Source organism: Phocoena sinus, chromosome 8 (assembly GCF_008692025.1).
Source record: "Phocoena sinus isolate mPhoSin1 chromosome 8, mPhoSin1.pri, whole genome shotgun sequence".
Taxonomy (NCBI): Eukaryota; Metazoa; Chordata; class Mammalia; order Artiodactyla; family Phocoenidae; genus Phocoena; species Phocoena sinus.
Window position 1 is genome coordinate 59,312,749 of NC_045770.1, and position 17,048 is coordinate 59,329,796.

General features: G+C 37.4%; 1 protein-coding gene across 3 annotated transcripts in view; it reads left to right on the forward strand.

Annotated features, from left to right (window-relative positions):
• Positions 1-17,048, forward strand: part of FCHSD2 (FCH and double SH3 domains 2) — a 309,927-nt gene that overhangs the window by 241,634 nt on the left and 51,245 nt on the right. For all 3 annotated transcript variants that reach the window (XM_032640672.1, XM_032640671.1, XM_032640673.1), the window contains one exon: positions 1,140-1,235. In XM_032640672.1, coding sequence (XP_032496563.1) covers positions 1,140-1,235 — 96 coding nt within the window. The remainder of the gene's footprint in view (positions 1-1,139; positions 1,236-17,048) is intronic.

Sequence of the window (17,048 nt, forward strand, 5' to 3'; positions counted from 1 at the left end):
TAATCTGTTTAGTTCTCCCAGTTTCTAGATTATAAATTCCTTGAAGATATTAACTTTGTGTATTCATATTTATTCCTCTGTGTATTCCCCCTCTCTGCTGCCTTTAACATTAGGCCTGGTAAGGTCTCTCAGTAAATGGTTGTTGAATGGGGGTGGGGGGTGCAGAGGAGCAATAGAGAATTGGGTTGTGCTGGTAAATAAAATGCAGAATATACCTCCTACTTTCTCCATCTCCTGAATGAATTCTTTTCCCAGGACTACTAAAGTATAGCCACAGAGCTGCTTTAAACTTTTCTTTCTTCTGCCCGTCCTCTGGCAGAGGTGCTAATGAGCTGTAATATACTACAAATGAAAGAAGAGTTAAGGGTAAGCAGTGTAGCAAAATAGAAAATGGGTTTCTGCACAATCACATGTTGCTGATTTCCACTCTTTCCCAGAGTATATAATACAATGAATTCTTTTTAGATGACTGTCTTTCTGTGCTATTTGTTTTGTTACTTTATGTGTATTAGAATTCCCCTTCTCTATAAATTACTTTCTAGTCTGTCTTCTTGGTATGCTTTAAGATGGTAATTAGAATACAGCCTCTTTAAAAAGGTGGCAAGAAGTACTGGAAAAATACTATTTTGTGTTATGTATAAGGTTATTTGGCAGTTTCCTAGTAGATGGCAATCTCCATAAAGCAAACTTAAGAGGCCTACAAAACTTTAGAACTGGGAGAGACCTGACAAACTAATGTGCTTCCCTATTTGCACCCCCCACCCCCAACACACCCCCACCCCCCCACACCCACACCCCACACCCCCACACCCCCACCCCATGTTCAAAAGAATAACATTTTGTGTAATAGCCATCTTTTTGTAGTCTTAAAGTAGTGCACATTGTCTAGTCCCCAAATCTGGGCTAGTTTCTAAACTAGTACTTTCCATACTTAGATTCTTGAGAAAATGGGACACAAGGATAACAACTATTATCTAAAATGAAAAAAAAAATTTTTAATTATAATTTCTTTTTGACCACGTAGTACTGGATGATTGCTCATTTTTGGAAAACAGCAGAATAAAGCTTAAACTTTAAAACACAATTATTGAACATTTTAACCTTATTAAAGACTTAAAGATATTTTATTTTCTCTTTAGGTGGTACGAGACTATAATCTTCAGCTGTTTTTACAAGAGAATGCTGTATTTCACAAACCCCAGCCCTTCCAGTTCCAGCCTTGTGACAGTGATACTGTAAGGGAATTCCAGATTTTCATTTCATTTGTCTTTAAGCTATGTTTGTCCTTAAATAATTTCTATCCTTGGAATAGACAGACAAAAACTGAGTGTATCTCAATATTATAACAAAACTGTGAGGATGCAGAGAAACTGTGACATTTCTTCTTTCTAAAATGTGACTAACACGCCCAGTATCTTTATGCTAACAACTTTCTGCTTAATAGGGTTAAATCATAAAACAAGTTACTGGAAATCTGAAAACTGAACTGAGGGAAAAAGAAAAAAATACTCAATAAATTTTTTTCAGTTCAAATGTAAATTACATACTTTCTATTCATGAAATTCTTCACATGCATACCCTTCCAAAGAAACCAGTGGTTAAGTTTTAACCAGAATAGAATTAATAAATAGAATAATGAATATATGCATACAAATATTTTTACTGGTTTTATTAAAAATTATAGACCCTTTATCATTCCTTTCACATTTCTTAGAATGTTAAAGTATTAACACAAATGCCAAATTGGCAGTGTTTAAAAAACAATCATTAATCATACATTTTTATCCTTGAGTTTAATCTATGAAAAATGATAGCCATTTTTTAATTAAAGAAAAAGAACCAGAATACTAATTTAATGACATTTTTTAAAAGGTATTTAACTTCTACAAGTTGAGAAAGCACATGTTGGCATATCTAGCACATTCTCTCAATGCAGGCAAACCAAGAGGGAAGTCAAGTTGTATTGGTAAAGTCTGTTGGTAAACCTAGAATCAAAACCAGTGGAGTTTATGATATCAGAGTTTAGTGGTATCAGTTTAATAGAAACCTTTGCTGGAGATATCTTCATTACTTTTCCTACTAAATTTTAAGTAGCCCTGTTAGTGGCTATATAAAGAAATGTAGGAAATCAGCATTTCCCTCTAGATTTATTAACCCTTGCCCTTTATAGTAGCGCCTTTTTCTATCGACCAGCTTTTGCTGAATGACTCGGAGACATTGTCCTGAGGATACAGGGTATGGACAAGTTTGCCAAGCTTGACTTAAAATTGCAACTAATTTGAGATTATTTTATCTTTGCCCATTTTCCTCAGGAAAATCAGAATAATAGTGACTCTCATCTCACTCATCCAAAGCCCAATGACAACCTGAAATCCTTCATTGTTTCTGAACACTGTGCTAAATGTTCTTAGCTGTGTGTCCCTGTTTGCCTTAAAATTCTAACTCTATGCTGTTTTCTGTCCTTGTGCAATCTGTACTGGGCAGAGTTTAAAAGCTGCCCAGCTGGTGGATATTGAGCTCTCCCCTGTCAGTGCTCTGAGAATGACCATAGCTGAGGTATATGGGAGTGTGGGTCAAGGGTGGGAGGGATGGGGTGTGTGGGTTTGCATGCTGATGAAGGGTGGGACCCGGTATTGGAATGAAAGTTATAAATATATGTGTAAGGGGCTACTGAATGCATAAGCTGGGGCTTTCCGTTTTTCCCTTATAAATTAGGGATTTCTTTTCCTCTTTATAGTGAAAAGATTGAGCTTTTCATTTGTCATCTTGTCTGAAGCACCTTAGTTTTCCTTAGCAGGAGTGCTGGAAAGAACCTTAGAGCTAACTTGCCTTTGTTAAAGAGGAAACTGCAGCCTAGAAAGGAAGAGAGACTTGTCCAGAGTCATACAGTGAATTAATGACACATTAATGTCTTGATTGCAGTTTAATGTTCGTTCCACATGCTACTCTGTTTTCTAAGAAGAAATGTTCAGCACTTGGGGAGCAGTTAATTTTTTCATAATGGAAAAAGATAAATGCTCACACATTTGTAAAAATCATCCCAGATTGTCAACCACTGAAAAAGTCTTTAGAATAATCATTTTGAAAATGTTTTTACCTGTAAAATTTGCTGTATGTACTTTTTGTTTTGTTGTAGATTAAGTATTCTTACTGCTCACAAAGAGTAGAATCCCAAATAATTGTTTTTACTCAGTATGGACTAGTACTGTTCTTTCATATGAGAATGGAACCATTGTTTACTTGCTTTTCTGGTTTCCTCTTGGAAAAGCCTGTCACGGAGAGTGCCAGTCAGTGCCGCATTAACTTACTCCTGCCGGGGAAATGCAGGGCATGTAGGAAGCACTAATTGCCACTATCTTCTGTCGTATTTCTGAAATTGCTATTGTTACTATCCTATTTTGGAGCCTATTTTAATTCAACAGATACTGAGTCCCTACTGCATCTGAGTGCCAGTTGTTCAGATAGAGGCTGAGGATAGCTATTACATGTTAAGAGCCTGGACTAGATGAGCTCACTGACATGTACACAAATAAGTACAATATAATGAGGCAAGTGCTGTATATGTTAGAGTGCTCCTGCTGTCCATTGATGGATACAGTTAATGCATCCTGATGTAGTATACTTTTTTTTTTGCGGTACGCAGGCCTCTCACTGTGGTGGCCTCTCCCGTTGCGGAGCACAGGCTCCGGACGCGCACGCTCAGCGGCCATGGCTCACAGGCCCAGCCGCTCTGCGGCATGTGGGATCTTCCCGGACCAGGGCACGAACCTGTGTCCCCTGCATCGGCAGGCGGACTCTCAACCACTGCGCCACCAGGGAAGCCCTGATGTAGTATAATCTTTTTACAAATTTTTTGAGGCATATTTACATATCATATAATTCACCCATTTCAAGTATATTATTCACTGATATTTAGTAAATTGACCAAATTGTACAACCATCATCACAAGTAAGTTTTAAAACATTTTCTTGACCCCAGTAAGATCCCTCACGTCCGTTTACTGTTAATCCCTATTCCCATCCCCTGCCCAGGCAACCTCTAGTCTATTTTCTTTCTCTATAGGTTTCCGTTTTCTAGAAATTTCATGTAAATTGAATCATACAATATGTGGTCTCTTATGTCTTGCTTCTTTCACCTAGCATGTTTTTGAGGTTCATCTATGTCTTAGAATGTATCAGTAGTTTGTACCTTTTTAATTACTGAATAGTGTTATGAATATACCACATTTTGTTTATCTGTTCATCAGTGATAGACATTTAGGTTGTTACCCACTTTTGGCTATTATCAATAATGCCGATATTAACATTTGTGTACAAGTCTTTGTATGAATATGTTTTCAATATTCTTGAGTTGCTGAGTCTTACGGTAAATTTGTTTCACTTTTTAAGAAATTGACAAACTATTACAAAGTGGCTACCATTTTGTGTTTCCACTACCATTGTATATGGGTTCTTGTTTCTCCACATCTTCACTTCCATTTGTTATTGTCTCTCTATCTCTTTGCTTATAGCCATCCTAGAGGATGTGAAATAGTATCTCATTGTGGTTTTGATTTGCATTAACCTAATGACTGATGATGTTGAGTATCTTCTAATGAGCTTATTAGTGATTCATATATTTACTTTGGTAAAATGTCTATTCATATCTTTTGTCTTTTTTTATCAGATTGTTTGTCTTCTTAGTATGGATTAGATCTTGAAGATGAATTGAAATTTACTTTGCAGTGATTGAAAAACAACATGCCAGGAAGTGAAAATAACAATTGAAAATAATAGGTGAAATTCACTGAAGATTTGTTTCATGCTAGATATTTTTCTAATTGCATTGCGTGTATTAACTCATTTAGTCCTCTCAACAATCCTATATTTTAGGTTCTCTTTTTAATCCTCATTTTATAGTCGAGGAAACTATAGTTAAGAAATTTGCTCAAGATCACTCAGCTAATAAGTGTTGGAGCCAGAAAAGCTTGAAAGTGCATCACCTGTTGAAATAGCAAGGAGGTTTGGTATGGTGAAGGTGTTGAACAACACCATAAATGTAGGTTGCAACCAGATTTTGTGTATGAGTTTTACATATGGTAGTATATGGAGAACTATGGAATGTTTTCAAGTAGGACAGTGATATGATAATTGCAGATGGATTCCCCCTGCGGGACAGTAGTGTTCCTTAATTTTATTTTGGATTTTATAATTTATATTAGGAACTTTGAACTCCTTATGGATTTAACACATTCATTTTTCACTCAATAGATATTTATTGTGTATAATTTGTATATACCCTTGCCTTATGTAGAGATGAGTAGTCAATAAATATTTGATCTAGATTTAGGTAAGATGCATTCAGGAAAGCCATAGGACTTTTAAAGTCACCACCATGATTAAATTTAACTTAATTTTCTTCTGAAGGTTTTCATATATTATCTTAACTTTTTTTAAAAAAACTTTTTAATATAACCCATTTCAAATTCCAGTATTTTCCCTACAAAAGTCAAAAATGTCCAGTTGAAAACATACAGTCACAGTATTACCACTGGAATTTAATTAAGGGTTGAAATTATTGCACTTCTTCCTTTTGTGGCTTATCTTTTTTTATCTGCTGGTAAATCAAAATTCCTTTTCATTTTATTTTAATATATGATTATTTTGAGTCATGTTTTAGAATGATATACCAAAAGGAACTGGCCAAAATGATTTTATAAGGTCACAATTATCTATTCTGTGCAGCCATAGAATTAAATTAGGAATCTTAGTTTAACCATAAGATGGTTACAAGTGACAGTGATCAGTGGCAAGTTTCATCTGATGTAGTAATTTAGTAGCTGGCTTATGGTTAATACTGAAATATTTCCATGTCTGTATTTCCATATAGAGTTACCGATTTCTAAAGTATCCTTTCTTTATTCTTCTTTATATCTTCTGGTATCAGATGATACCAGAAAGTCAAAAATCTTTCTAGAAATAGTAAAGTTCACCTTTCTTCACTGAACTGAAAGTTTTTAATACAAGATTGTTCTGAGAAGGATATGGAATGTAGCCTAAAATTTTTTTTAATAATTTTTAATATTTTATTATTATTATTTTTTGGCTGCTTTGGGTCTTTGTTGCCACATGTGGGATCTTTGTTGTGGCATGTGGGATCTTTTTTAGTTGTGGCATGAGGGCTCTTAGTTGCTGCATGCGGGATCTAGTTCCCTGACCAGGGATGGAACCCAGGCCCCCTGCATTGGGAGCGTAGGGTCTTAACCACTGGACCACCAGGGAAGTCTCAATGAGAGAATTTACATTTATCAGGCTCTCTATGTTGAAGAGTCATTCAGCTGTCACATGGGTCATACTTGTATTAGAGATTCATACAGGTGTTGTACAATGAGAAATCATGGGCTGTGCTGTGTGCTAGCTGTGTTTATTTATTTATTTACATCTTTATTGGAGTATAATTGCTTAACAATGGTGTGTTAGTTTCTGCTTTATAACAAAGTGAATCAGCTATACATATGTGTATATCCCCATATCTCTCCCCTCTTGCATCTCCCTCCCTCCCACCCTCCCTATCCCACCCCTCTAGGTGGTCACAAAGCACCTAGCTGATCTCCCTGTGCTACGCGGCTGCTTCCCACTAGCTGTCTGTTTTACATTTGGTAGTATATATAAGTCCATGCCACTCTCTCACTTCATCCCAGCTGACCCTTCCCCCTCCCGGAGTCCTCAAGTCCATTCTCTAGTAGGTCTGCGTCTTTATTCCCGTCCTGCCCCTAGGTTCTTCATAAACACATGAAAGAATGCTCAACATCATTAATCATTAGAGAAATGCAAATCAAAACTACAGTGAGGTATCACCTCACACCAGATAGAATGGCCATCATCAAAAAATCTACAAACAATAAATGCTGGAGCGGGTGTGGAGAAGAGGGAACCCTCTTGCACAGTTGGTGGGAATGTGAATTGATATAGCCTCTATGGAGAACAGTATGGAGGTTCCTTAAAAAACTAAAAATAGAACTACCATATGACCCAGCAATCCCACTACTGGGCATACACCCTGAGAAAACCATAATTCAAACAGAGAAATGTACCACAATGTTCATTGCAGCACTATTTACAATAGCCAGGACATGGAAGCAACCTAAGTGTCCATCGACAGATGAATGGATAAAGAAGATGTGGTACATATGTACAATGGAATATTACTCAGCCATAAAAGGAAACGAAATTGAGTTATTTATAGTGAGGTGGATGGACCTAGAGTCTGTCACACAGAGTGAAGTAAGTCAGAAAGAGAAAAACAAATAACATATGCTAACACATATATATGGAATAAAAAAAAAGTTATGTTTTTATTTACATATTTATATATATTTAACCTCTCTGATTCAGCTTCCTTGTATGAAATGACTCTATTGAGTTTGAAAATTAAACTTGACTCAGTGCCTTGCACATAGTAGATAGAAAATAAATGTTGACAGCCTTTTTTTTTTTCTATCCACAAGACAGGCATATTTCATTTTTTTAGGTTGTGCCACTAATTACTATAAGAAATGCTAAAATATCAAATATAGAAGACATTACCAAGATTATAAAATATTGCAGTCATGGCCCCCAGTTCTCAACTCCCTTACTGAGTCTATCACTTAAGTCCCTTGGGATTTCTGCTCTCCTGTTTTATTCTACAAGGCATAACTCATCAACCTCTCAGCAGTTTTTAAGGCTAAAAGGCAATCTGTGTGGAATAAAGAGTAGCCAATAGCTAACGATTAGTGTCCATTCTTATTCTTCTTATAAGAACATGACTTGCCTTGCTCAGCATCTCTCTGCCCTGTATACATCTCAATGTGTCTCCCTTCCATTACCAGAACTAGTGATGTGTACCCTTAGGGAGCATTTCCTCACATCCTGTGAAAAAGGACAAGGTCAACCTGGGATGGGAAATAATACGAGAAACATGCACGTCCACAAAACTTAGATAAGTATGACCTATACAAGCAGGAAAAACTTAAGGAAACGTTTCCCTCAAACTTCCTGGTGGGGATGAGAAGACCCTTTCCTCTTTACCTTCTCTGAACTGCAAATAATAAGAACTTCACATATAATGATAAAAGAAAAGAGCTGACATTAAATTTCCAACATATGATCTTTTCCTGTTATTTGAACTGCTAGTTCTGATATTTAATTCTGCCTTCTATAGATTAACAGTTATATTAAGGCGACCACTTGCACATTAACGTTTCACTTACGTGGGGCATTTTATGCATCTATTTAAAAATAAGTATTTAGCAAAAATGCCCTTGTCTATAAAAGACTATATGGAGTCAATATATCATGCAGAGAATTTACCTGAAAATTCTCATTGTTACAAGTGGCTCTTTCTGTTGATGGGAATCTTATATTGCATATAGCATTGGCTCATCATCATGAAAGCACTGTGATAGAGAATTTATGAAAAATCCTCCTTATGGGTAAATAGGTACCATCATCTTGTACATATACTGGCAACAGTATCCAAAAATGAAAACCCTGATTATAGACGTGTCACTTTCTAGAATCAGCAGTACCTACAGTCAGGTGTTCCAAGGGGTCTGTCCTAAGTTCTAGAGCCTTTCAAAAAGGACTTACTTTTCACAGAAAACTTACCATCTATATAATAGATCTTTCTCCCAGTCTGGTGCCTTTTCTAGCCATTGAGAGGAATCCAGAGCTTTCCATAGATGCCTTGGTAACGTACTGACATGCAAGGAGCCTGGAAGTTCAGTTTTTTTTTTTTAATATACCTTGTGATTTTAGCTCTTAAAGCAAAGTCTCTGTTAGAGCTACCAAACTAAAGGTATACTCCTCCTGAGGTTGTTCCATCCAGTCATGCCTCTACATACGTCTAGAGAGTACCAGACACAAGGTTTTTTTTGTAGTCTTTTGTTTTCATGTCAGGGACATATTCTCCTTTCAGATTTACCTTTGGTATTCTAAGCCAAGACAAGAGAAGAGTATTCCTTTTTCAGATTTCTCATTAGTTCCTCAGCCCAGCCTTACTGTAATTGTATATCCTCTTCCTCAGTTGTCCAAGGTTTTCCAGAAATGTTCAAAAGCTCAAGCAGCATTAATTGTCTTCTAGTTTACTCCCCTGAGAGACAAGGCACACTCAACCCAGTTATCTGGATGAGTTGCCACTTCTCTTCTAAGTGAAAGTGCTGCTATTCAAGCATAGTTAAATCAGAATAAGTTAAATTATGTCTCATGAGGAACACTGCTACACTTCTCTCCACAAAATATGTGACTTAAAGATCCACAGTCTCGGACTTCCCTGGTGGTCCAGTGGTAGAGACTCTGCACTTTCACTGCAAGGGGCACAGGGTTCGATCCCTGGTTGGGAAAGTTCCACATACTGTGCAGTGTGGCAAAAAAAATAAAAATAAAAGATCCACAATCTCCTATCAAAAGCTTTCAGTCAGTGTGTCTCAAAATTTGGAATCTTTCAGGTTTTAGAAAGGTAATCCATCTGTCATACTGTGTAACACCCTGAGCAGGGTGTATGGAAGTACTCAGTGATCAAACACAGCATCTTTGCAATAAAACATTTGAATATTCACATCAAATGAAATAAATAAAAACTATAAATAACCTCTCTTTAGTTCAATTCAAATTTTAGCTCCAAACTTACCAAAAAGAAAAGGAAAAAAAACTTAATGATTTTCAGAGCGTTTTGGATTTCAAAATTACAGGACTGTGAACTTGTATAAACATGACTGCTAAGAATATAATAGCCTACGAAGATCCAGATGCTTTTTACTTGAAGAGGTCCTTCTGAGAACAAATAGTAATTAACTTTCTTAAAATAATTAACAGTGTAGTATTAAATTTCATAAAGAATAAGTTGGATCAAATATTTAACACAATACATCTCTTATCTACCAGTCAACAAGTAGTGCAGATCCCTTGAATGAGGGTTAATAAGATTGTTCCTGGCGTACGATATTAGCATGACAACCCTAACATTATCTTTCTTGAAAATGGATCGGAATGCTAGTATTTTACTCTGTTAGTGGTTTTCATTCATCATACATGACCATCTCTTTTCCTCTCTTTCAAATGGTTATATTTTGGTTACAGACTTGAAAAATAATGACTATGTTTCTTGTGTGAAAATCAGCTTTTCTATCCCTACTCACTTTGTCCTTCTGCGTGCAGGCTCAGATATATGTCTGAACCTTCTATACCCTTATGCTAACCTTAAAATGAACTGAAATCATATCTTTCTCTAAGGACAAAACAGTTAAGATGACTTAAAGACTAATATATCAAGAATATGTTGGAATGAGCGGGAATTCCCTGATGGTCCAGTGGTTAGGACTCCTCACTTCCACTGCCAAGGGCCTGGGTTCAGTCCCTGGTCAAGGAATTAAGATCTCGCAAGCTGCACAGCCAAAAAAAAATAAAAACACTCTGTAGTGTAGTTCTTTAAAGTTATTTAATAACTGTAAATTTTGAAGACTGTATTTTAATATTACTTTCTAAAAAGATTTGTAATTTTTAAAAACAACATTGCTAGGCTCTGAAAGCCTTCCTAAACTCTTGAAAGAGTTTGGCTTTTGTTTTTCTAAAAACAAAATTAAATCAAAAGATGTCTCTTGGGGCTTCCCTGGTGGCGCAGTGGTTGAGAGTCCGCCTGCCGATGCAGGGGACACGGGTTCGTGCCCCGGTCCGGGAGGATCCCACATGCCGCGGAGCGGCTGGGCCCGTGGGCCATGGCCGCTGAGCCTGCGCGTCCGGAGCCTGTGCTCCGCAACGGGAGAGGCCGCAACAGTGAGAGGCCCGCGTATCGAAAAAAAAAAAAAAAAAAAAAAAGTAGAGGCTCCAGAATAAGACAAAAGAAAAATCCTGTCATTGGGCCTGACAAGAAGTCCTGAGGGAAGGTGACAGGACATAGAAAAAAAAAAAAAAAGATGTCTCTTCTTTTCTTTTGTTTTTGGCTGCATCATACGGCATTCGGCATCTTAGCTCTCTGCCCGCCTGACTAGGGGTGGAACACATGCCCCCTGCAGTGGAAGTGTGGAGTCCTAACCACTGGACCACCAGGGAAGTCCCTAAATCAAAAGATGTCTTAACATTTAAGTAAAAGCCTAGACAAAATTTCATTGAAAAGAAATTTGTATTTTAGCAATGTCTTTTTTTTTTTCATTTTAACATCTTTATTGGAGTATAATTGCTTTACAATGGTATGTTAGTTTCAGCTTCACAACAAAATGAATCAGTTGTATATATACATATGTTCCCATATCTCTTCCCTCTTGCATCTCCCTCCCTCCCACCCTCCCTATCCCACCCCTCCAGGCAGTCACAAAGCACCGAGCTGATCTCCCTGTGCTATGCGGCTGCTTTCCACTAGCTATCTACCTTACGTTTGGTAGTGTATATATGTCCATGCCTCTCTCTCGCTTTGTCACAGCTCACCCTTCCCCCTCCCCATATCCTCAAGTCCATTCTCTAGTAGGTCTGTGTCTTTAATTCCTGTTTCACCCCTAGGTTTTTCATGACTTTTTTTTCCTTAAATTCCATATATATGTGTTAGCATACGGTATTTGTCTCTCTCTTTCTGACTTACTTCACTCTGTATGACAGACTCTATGTCTATCCACCTCATTACAAATAGCTCAATTTCGTTTCTTTTTATGGCTGAGTAATATTCCATTGTATATATGTGCCACATCTTCTTTATCCATTCATCCGATGATGGACATTTAGGTTGTTTCCATCTCTGGGCTATTGTAAATAGAGCTGCAGTGAACATTGTGGTACATGACTCTTTTTGAATTATGGTTTTCTCAGGGTATATGCCCAGTAGTGGGATTGCTGGGTCATGATAGTTCTATTTTTAGTTTTATAAGGAACCTCCATACTGTTCTCCACAGTGGCTGTATCAATTTACATTCCCACCAACAGTGTAAGACGGTTCCCTTTTCTCCACACCCTCTCCAGCATTTATAGTTTCTAGATTTTTTGATGATGGCCATTCTGACTGGTGTGAGATGATATCTCATTGTAGTTTTGATTTGCATTTCTCTAATGCTTAATGATGTTAAGCATTCTTTCATGTGTTTGTTGGCAATCTGTATATCTTCTTTGAAGAGATGTGTATTTAGGTCTTCTGCCCATTTTTGGATTGGGTTTTTTTTTTTTTTGATATTGAGCTGCATGAGCTGCTTGTAAATTTTGGAGATTAATCCTTTGTCAATTGCTTCATTTGCAAATATTTTCTCCCATTCTGAGGGTTGTCTTTTCATATTGTTTATGGTTTACTTTGCTCTGCAAAAGCTTTGAAGTTTCATTAGGTCCCATTTGTTTATTTTTGTGTTTTATTTCCATTTCTCTAGGAGGTGGGTCAAAAAGTATCTTGCTGTGATTTCTGTCATAGAGTGTTCTGCCTGTGTTTTCCTCTAAGAGTTTGATAGTGTCTGGCCTTAAATTTAGGTCTTTAATCCATTTTGAGTTTATTTTTGTGTATGGTGTTAGGGAGTGTTCTAATTTCATTCTTTTACATGTAGCTGTCCAGTTTTCCCAGCACCACTTATTGAAGAGGCTGTCTCTTCTCCACTGTATATTCTTGCCACCTTTATCAAAGATAAGGTGACCATATGTGTGTGGGTTTATCTCTGGGCTTTCTATCCTGTTCCATTGATGTATATTTCTGTTTTTGTGCCAGTACCATACTGTCTTGATTACTATAGCTTTGTAGTATAGTCCAAAGTCTGGGAGCCTGATTCCTCCATCTCCATTTTTCTTTCTCAAGATTGCTTTGGCTATTCGGGGTCTTTTGTGTTTCCATATGAATTGTGGAATTTTTTGTTCTAGTTCTGTGAAAAATGCCAGTGGTAGTTTGATAGGGATTGCATTGAATCTGTACATTGCTTTGGGTAATATAGTCATTTTCACAATGTTGATTCTTCCAATCCAGGAACATGGTATATCTCTCCATCTATTTGTATCATCTTTAATTTCTTTCATCAGTGTGTTATAAGTTTCTGCATACAGGTCTTTTGTCCCCTTAAGTAGGTGTATTCCTAGATATTTTATTCTTTTTGTTGCAGTGGTAAATGGGAGTGTTTTCTTAATTTCACTTTCAGATTTTTCATCATTAGTGTATAGGAATGCCAGAGATTTCTGTGCATTAATTTTGTATCCTGCTACTTTACCAAATTCATTGATTAGCTCTAGTAGTTTTCTGGTAGCATCTTTAGGATTGTCTATGTATAGTATCATGTCATCTGCAAACAGTGACAGCTTTACTTCTTCTTTTCTGATTTGTATTCCTTTTATTTCTTTTTCTTCTGTGATTGCTGTGGCTAAAACTTTCAAAACTATGTTGAATAATAGTGGTGAGAGTGGCAACCTTGTCTTCTTCCTGATCTTAGAGGAGATGGTTTCAGTTTTTCACCATTGAGGACAATGTTGGCTGTGGGTTTGTCATATATGGCCTTTATTGTGTTGAGGAAAGTTCCCTCTATGCCTAGTTTCTGGAGGGTTTTTATCATAAATGGGTGTTGAATTTTGTCAGAAGCTTTCTCTGCATCTTTTGAGATGATCATATGGTTTTTCTCCTTCAATTTGTTAATATGGTGTATCACATTGATTTGCATATATTGAAGAATCCTTGCATTCCTGGGATAAACTCCACTTGATCATAGTGTATGATCCTTTTAATGTGCTGTTGGATTCTGTTTGCTAGTAGTTTGATGAGGATTTTTGCATCTATGTTCATCAGTGATATTGGCCTGTAGTTTTCTTTCTTTGTGACATCTTTGTCTGGTTTTGGTATTAGGGTGATGATGGCCTCATAGAATGAGTTTGGGAGTGTTCCTCCCTCTGCTGTATTTTGGAAGAGTTTGAGAAGGGTAGCTGTTAGCTCTTCTGTAAATGTTTGATAGAATTCGCCTGTGAAGCTATCTGGCCCTGGACTTTTTGTTTGTTAGAAGTTTTTTTTGTTTTGTTTTGTTTTGTTTTGCGGTACATGAGCCTCTCACTGCTGTGGCCTCTCCCGTTGCTGAGCACAGGCTCTGGACGCGCAGGCTCAGCAGCCATGGCTCACAGGCCCAGCCGCTCCGCAGCATGTGGGATCTTCCCGGACCAGGGCATGAACCTGTGTCCCCTGCATCAGCAGGCGGACTCTCAACCACTGCGCCACCAGGGAAGCCCTGTTTGTTGGAAGATTTTTAATCACAGTTTCAATTTCAGTGCTTGTGATTGGTCTGCTCATATTTTCTATTTCTTCCCAGTTCAGTCTTGGAAGGTTGTGCATTTCTAAGAATTTGTTCATTTCTTCCAGGTTGTCCATTTTATTGGCATATAGTTGCTTGTAGTAATCTCTCATGATCCTTTGTATTTCTGCAGTGTCAGTTGGTACTTCTCGTTTTTCATTTCTAATTGTATTGATTTCAGTCTTCTCCCTTTATTTCTTGATAACTGTGGCTAATGGTTTATCAATTTTGTTTATCTTCTCAAAGAACCAGCTTTTAGTTTTATTGATCTTTGCTATCGTTTCCTTCATTTATTTTTCATTTATTTCTGATCTGATCTTTATGATTTCTTTCCTTCTGCTAACCTTGAGGTTTTTTTGTTCTTGTTTCTCTAATTGTTTTAGGTGTAAGGTGAGGTTGTTTATTTGAGATGTTTCTTGTTTCTTAAGGTAGGATTGTATTGCTATAAACTTCCCTCTTAGAACTGCTTTGCTGCATCCCATAGGTTTTGGGTTGTCGTGTTTTCATTGTCATTTGTTTCTAGGTATTTTTTGATTTCCTCTTTGATTTCTTCAGTGATCTCTTGGTTATTAAGTAGTGTATTGTTTAGCCTCCACGTGTTTGTATTTTTTACAGACTTTTTTCCTATAATTGTTATCTAGTCTCATAGCGTTGCAGTCAGAAAAGATACTTGATACGATTTCAGTTTTCTTAAATTTACCAAGACTTGATTTGTGACCCAAGATATGATCTATCCTGGAGAATGTTCCATGAGCACTTGAGAAGGATGGATATTGTGTTGTTTTTGGATGGAATGTCCTATAAATATCAATTAAGTCCATCTTGTTTAATGTATCATTTAAAGCTTGTGTTTCGTTATTTATTTTAATTTTGGATGATCTGTCCATTGGTGAAAGTGGGGTGTTAAAGTCCCCTACTATGATTGTGTTACTGTCAATTTCCCCTTTTATGGCTGTTAGTATTTGCCTTATGTATTGAGGTGCTCCTATGTTGGGTGCATAAATATTTACAATTGTTATATCTTCTTCTTGGATTGATCCCTTGATCATTATGTAATGTCCTTGTCTCTTGTAATAGTCTTTGTTTTAAAGTGTATTTTGTCTGATATGAGAATTGCTACTCCAGCTTTCTTTTGATTTCCATTTGCATGGAATATATTTTTCCATCTTCTCACTTTCAGTGTGTATGTGTCCCTAGGTCTGAAGTGGGACTCTTGTAGACAGCATATATACAGGTCTTGTTTTTGTATCCATTCAGCCAGTCTGTTTCTTTTGGTTGGAGCATTTAATCCATTTACATTTAAGGTAGTTATCGATATGTATGTTCCTATTACCATTTTCTTAATTGTTTTGTGTTTGTTATTGTAGGTCTTTTCCTTCTTTTGTGTTTCCTGCCTAGAGAGGTTCCTTTAGCATTTGTTGTAAAGCTGGTTTGGTGGTGCTGAATTCTCTTGCTTTTGCTTGTCTGTAAAGGTTTTAATTTTTCTGTCAAATCTGAATGAGATCCTTGCTGGGTAGAGTAATCTTGATTGTAGGTTTTTCTCCTTCATCACTTTCAATATGTCCTGCCAGTCCCTTCTGGCTTGCAGAGTTTCTGCTGAAAGATCAACTGTTAACCTTATGGGGATTCCCTTGTGTGTTATTTGTTGTTTTTCCCTTGCTGCTTTTAATATTTTTTCTTTTTATGTAATTTTTGATAGTGTGATTAATATGTGTCTTGGCGTGTTTCTCCTTGGATTTATCCTGTATGGGACTCTCTGTGCTTCCTGGACTTGATTAACTACTTCCTTTCCCATATTAGGGAAGTTTTCAACTATAATCTCTTCAAATATTTTCTCAGTCCCTTTCTTTTTCTCTTCTTCTTCTGGGATGCCTATAATTCAAATGTTGGTGGTTTAATGTTGTCCCAGAGGTTTCTGAGACTGTCCTCAATTCTTTTCATTCTTTTTTCTTTATTCTGCTCTGCAGTAGTTATTTCCACTATTTTATCTTTCAGGTCACTTATCCGTTCTTCTGCCTCAGTTATTCTGCTATTGATCCCTTCTAGAGAATTTTAATTTCATTTATTGTGTTGTTCATCACTGTTTGTTTGCTCTTTAGTTCTTCTAGGTCCTTGTTAAATGTTTCTTGTATATTTTCTATTCTATTTCCAAGATTTTGGATCCTCTTTACTATCATTATTCTGAATTCTTTTTCAGGTAGACCGCCTATTCCCTCTTCATTGTTTGGTCGGGTGGGTGTTTACCTTGCTCCTTCATCTGCTGTGTGTTTCTCTGTCTTCTCATTTTGCTTATCTTACTGTTTCTGGGGTCTCCTTTTCGCAGGATGCAAGTTCGTAGTTTCCGTTGTTTTTGGTGTCTGTCCCCAGTGGCTAAGGTTGGTTCAGTGGGTTGTGTAGGCTTCCTGGTGGAGGGGACTAGTGCCTGTGTTCTGGTGGATGAGGCTGGATCTTGTCTTTCTGGTGGGCAGGTCCACATCTGGTGGTGTGTTTTGGGGTGTCTGTGGCCTTATTATTTTAGGTAGCCTCCCTGATGGGGCTGTGTTCCTGTCTTGCTAGTTGTTTGACGTAGGGTGTCCAGCACTGTAGCTTGCTGGTCATTGAGTGGAGCTGGGCCTTGGCGTTGAGACGGAGATCTCTGGGAGATTTTCGCCGTTTGATATTACGTGGAGCTGGGAGGTCTCTTGTGGACCAGTGTCCTGAACTTGGCTCTCCCACCTCAGAGGCAGAGCCCTGACGCCTGGCTGGAGCACCAAGAGCCTTTCATCCACACGGCTATACGAGGAGCAGCTCCTTGATGAGATGCAAAAA